The following is a 5,431-nucleotide window of genomic DNA, read 5'->3' on the forward strand; positions in this document are numbered from 1 at the left end:
AGAACAATCTTCTCGAGAAACGCCTTGTCACACAAATAAAAAAGTAAATCACCAAAAAAATCGAATTTTTTAAATACAAAAAATGAATGTTGTGGAATATTTTCTACGAAAATGTATGAGTATGTATATAATAGACAGAGAGTTGAAGCTTTTGATCCCGTAAATGCATACCTTTGAGTTATAAACTTTATTTAACTTTTAAGAAGTTCAAGGTTTAAACATCTTTGCTTTTCATTTAACTTTCAGAGGTCCAATGGTCTTATACTAGTTTTATAATTGGTCTATTATCTCTGAACCAATAAGAAATTAGTTGTTTTCTCACAGTTCTATTTTTTACTGTTGAATTAAAAGTATAGTGTTATGACAGCGGAAGTCACGTGATGCTGCTGGCGCGTTCTCGAATGATCGAGATGCCCTCTCCGTTAGTATATAAGCCTGACAGAGAAAGCCAGCGGGAGATAGATTGTGAATCGCTGTGATTTATAGCGTGTATTATAAAAGTTGTTCAGTTTAAAGTGACGAGAAACGTACTGATTGTGGAACTACTGTGTACTAAAAGTTTGTATCGAGGAAGAATAAATTGGTTTAATCAAGAAAGGACTTGTATCGCTGAAGATCCTCCGAAATAATTTCTACGGGAAACAAACAAACAAGCAGATACGTAACAATAATAAAAGACAATTACTAGCTGTTGTAATCGTTGGCTATTAAAACATCCACTTTTTGAAAGATAAATTATTGTGTAGCTGAAGATAACTTTATTAAAGAATTCGAGAATACCTTTTTTATTGAAATGAAAATATAAACAAAATGAAATGACAAAAACTCCAAACTCCTTTATTTTTTCTATATTATTACTTTTAAGAAAAACTATACATGTATTGATGCATTATTATCGTTTCAACATTCTTACCCAGTACCACAGAAGACACAAGTGTTCAAGGGTATAACATTCCTAAAGGAACATTCGTCTTGACAAACATTTGGGCTGTTCATCACGACCACAGGTACTGGAAGAACCCTGATACTTTCTTTCCAGAACATTTTCTTAGCCAGGATGGCACCACAATGAAAAAACCTGAATATTTCATTCCATTCTCTATTGGTAAGTTTCTGCTGATTTTCCTTTTTTGCTATTTTTTCTGTTGAAGTAAAATAAAGTATTTATTAACAATTATGAACTGAAAAAATTCTTATAACTTAAAAATACTTTTACTAGTTATAAAGGCTTTGTCTCAGATTTATTTAACTTTTTCCCCACAACGAGCCTGTTTAGTTACACAATGTTCAGTTTAACCTAATCTACGTGTAAAGTCTAAGAACTGTTTTCAGAGGATATAGTTATCATATTTGATGACCAAACAAAACCATTACTGATAAACTTCGAAGCGTAACTCTTCATGACATTATTTGATTAATGTGCTGAATTTCCTGGATTCCTTGCATCTATTATTTTGTGTACAACTGTCCTTATATTGAACTATAGGTATCGACATTCGTAATTAAACATTAATCCACGAGAATAACAATTTAAGGAGTAATTGTGGAGTTAGGTACGAAGGTTTAGTCTCTATTCAATATTCAACAATTTCATAAATTACTATTCACAGTCTGCAAATAGATGTGGGAAAGGCAGCTGCTTCTAATAAAATAAACATCTGTTTTTGTTAAAATAAAACCGGTTACAACAACATGTTATTCTTTGGCTTTTATAAATGTGAAACGAACAAGAAACAGCAAGTTGAAATATTCATTAAAATTAAGAAATATAACTTTTTTCATTTACCCTAAGTGATAAAATTATGATAACTACAAGTAATGTAAACTATATTTTATATCAATTTGAGTTTTTCCGAAAAACTTGCTATGTCGTGGATTGTAAGTTGATTAAAATTACCATTATACATTTTCGTTTGTAACAAATAGTAAATATGGTTTTCTAAAACAAACAAAGGACATTTAACATCCAATTGCTTTTCTCAAAAGGTAAACGCTCTTGTCCTGGGGAAACATTAGGCCTAATAGAAGTGTTTCTGTACTTCACGTCGATTCTTCAGCGTTTCACCGTGGCTCTACCTGATGGCGAGAAACCAAATTTTGATGGGACTTGCGAGCTAACGTGGGAAGCCAAGTTTCACCATCTTCGACTTCTTCCGCGTAACTAATTTAGACGGCAGTTATTCCTTCAAAGATATAGTTGCCAATATAATGAACAGAAAAAGCGAGGGAAAATGATCCCAACTTTGATAAAATATTTCTGCTGTAGACGAAATTCTTGAAAAAATATGAATTAAAGTTTCTATCGAGATTATAAAATGATTTAATAAGTTTGCAACTGTTCTCTGTTTATAGAGTCAATGTATCTTACTATAATAGACGTAGCGTGTTTGTAAGTAACTATGTATGTAACCAAAACTCCTACGCCATTTATTGAATGACACCATAAACAAAAATCCATAAAAGAATTTCACACTTTGGGTATTCAAGATTCATACAATTAGAAAAAATATCTGTGGTATGTGCAACAACCATTCTTTATAAAAGAACACAATTTTAAATAAAAGTAATCTACTACCAACAAGAACACGGCTTTCAATAGAACTGTACGTGAGGGTTGGATTATATCTTTATTGATGTAATTTTTAAGTGTAGTACTGAGAAAAAGGAATTCTTTAAAAGCTATTATTTTCTCAATAAGCGGTACCACTTTTAATATATAAAAACATTACAGTTTATATATGCAAAACGTAAGAAAAATGTAAGCTCTGTACCTTGAATCATTTTGATGGGATGAGTTTCGTATGATTAAAGAGTACAATCCGAATACATTTCCCGTGCAGTACTTCCTAGAAAAAAATCATTTTTTTAGAAAATGTTCAGTTTTTCTAATTTTTTAATGAGGTATGAACAATAGAATTAGCAATTACTAGCACAAACAGCATTCCTTAGGGCAGCGTTTTGCTAGTAATAAATAAAGTTTCTGTTGTGAGATTTAAGAACTTATCTAATCTGTAGCAAGTTATCCTCTGTAAAAATTTCCTTCGTGTTGATGAAGCATGGACATAAAATATTCTGTGGAAAACGACTTTTTAATTGATTTATAGTAAAACATATTTAAGAAATTAAATGACGTTATGAACGATTACTTAACGACGTATAAAATTATTTCATTGATTATTGAAATGTAAAATGTAAGTATTTGAAAGTCTTTACGTGCAGATCTTATAGTTCTTAAAATCAACAAAAAATTTTAGCCAAAAAGAATATTTACAATTTAAAATTATTTTTATAGTACTTACAAAAATCTACACAATGGGCTGTCTGCGCGTTGGACACAGAGAGGAATCTATTCCCGGATCTTGGACTTGTAACTAACTGCAGACACGTAAAAGGATCTTAGAGATCGAGTACACTAACACTAAACGGTTTTGGGGAGCCTTATTACGTCTAGTCATACTCCGTCTGATGACTGTGCATCTTCATAATAGATTTTATGCGTACTTTAAGTTGCAAAAAAAGCTCTGTTATCAGGCTGTCATGATCAGAGCACAGTGCTTCATCATGCCCACCTTCCATAATCCATCTGGTGTGGGAAGACGAAAGTTTCCAAACGCCCATTTCAACAGTCATATCTTATAGAAATCCATATCTGCTGCATCTGTTGACTTGATGGAATTGTATTAATGTCACCCGTTTCATATTCTAGCTGCCTTAGGTATGCGATTATTGGTTGCATATGTCGCGGAAAAGACTTGTGTACATGTAACTTGTGTCACTTTTACAGACAGATTCTTACCTGTTACAATTCGCTGCATTTTGCTTACTTTGGCTATGATACAATTTGATACACTATGTTCAACCACGATTTTAAATTGCCTGTGGTCGTGTGACCTGCTGATTTACATATTACAATTCAAGAGAGACAAAGGAAACGATTTCTCATATTTTAACACACAATATTTGAACAGGAATAAAATATGCTACACAAAGAAACCATGAAATATGAAGCTTTGAAGTGCTGTTAAAGGAACATATTAATGTGTTGAAACATTATTCTCCCTTGATAATTTTTCTGTAGCGTTCTTTCCACAAACAATTTCATCACCGATATATTCATGTAGCGCTATTAAAATATTTTTAGCTGTTGTATAAGGTTTATCCAGGCGTAACCTAAAGTTTAGCGTATTTAATTTATTTCAAAGTTTATTGCAAACTACTATAAGCATCACAATATAAAATTATAAACTGTGCAAATAAAAGAAGTAACACAAAATATTATGTTTCCTCAAACAATATCAATTAAAATATAGTTCATATTCTAGAATATATTATACTAAAACTTGCTAATTGTCCTCAAGAAAAGTTCTAAAATGTATTGCTTCATTTTTTAAATTTACAGTGTGTGAGTATCTTCATTTCTTGTACTAATTTTTCTTTGTTCCAAATATTTAACAAAGGTACACTCGAGCTATCTTTGCTATAATAGCTATCCTTGATTTTCAAATAATAGAGTATAGAGAAGGCAGCGAGTCAACAGCATCAACTGTTACTTTTTGGGCTATTTCAAGCAAATAGTAGGATTTGATCGTTAACTTTATAATGCACACACATACACACCCAAAGTACAGAAAGCAATCTTGTGGCAGTGAGACACGAACCATGAATCATCGTATTCACAATGACAGATAAGATGACTTTTATCTAAGTTTGTTTTTCGATTTTTGGTAATTATGTCAATAAAAGATTATACTTAAAATAGTTAACAATGTAAATATCCTAAATAAATGCTTAAAGTTATTCAACAGGGTAACTAAGCATTGGAGAAGAGCTAAAACGTTATGGTAGTGTACTGACTCTGCAAGCCAGAAGATCTAACTTTTCAAGAATACTTTGAGGATTCACGTTGCTGTAAATACATAACAACATAAACATGGGAAGGAGTTTCTAGGGGATGACAGGTTTTAAAAGACAGTATGATTGGTTATTGACTAGATGACAAAATTCTCTCTCCTCCCGTAGGAAAATACTTTAAGGTTTAATGTGTGTAAATAATATATTTCTTAATAAGCAACCTTATGTTCATAGAGATAACGTGCTTTGAACTATAAATTATAAGAAAATTTATTTAAAAGATGACGTCTAATACATCGTTAAATTATGTACATTAATCGATGTTCTAGTTCCACTGCTATAATAATATATATTATAATACATATTCTTATAAAGATTTCTCTCATTGGGAGGTTCTTTCTATTATTTAGTAAAATTAACGAAAAGTCCAGTCTGTTTTACGATAGTAAAAGCACTTATTGCTTCTACCATAGGCCCAGCATGACCAGGTGGTTAGAGCGCTCGACTCGCAATCTGCGGGTCGCGGGATCGAATCCCCGTCCCACCAAACATGCTCGTCCTTTCAGCCGTGGGGCGTTAT

General features: G+C 31.9%; 1 protein-coding gene across 1 annotated transcript in view; it reads left to right on the forward strand.

Moving 5' to 3' along the window:
* LOC106476923 (cytochrome P450 2U1-like) overlaps positions 1-2,324 on the forward strand; it is a gene marked incomplete at its 5' end in the record, with an annotated part of 8,715 nt that extends 6,391 nt beyond the window's left edge. The window contains 2 exons of the mRNA XM_022380658.1: positions 918-1,105; positions 1,987-2,324. Coding sequence (XP_022236366.1) covers positions 918-1,105; positions 1,987-2,165 — 367 coding nt within the window. The remainder of the gene's footprint in view (positions 1-917; positions 1,106-1,986) is intronic.
* Positions 2,325-5,431: the final 3,107 nt, after the last annotated feature.

Source organism: Limulus polyphemus, unplaced genomic scaffold (assembly GCF_000517525.1).
Source record: "Limulus polyphemus unplaced genomic scaffold, Limulus_polyphemus-2.1.2 Scaffold12123, whole genome shotgun sequence".
NCBI classification, from domain to species: Eukaryota; Metazoa; Arthropoda; class Merostomata; order Xiphosura; family Limulidae; genus Limulus; species Limulus polyphemus.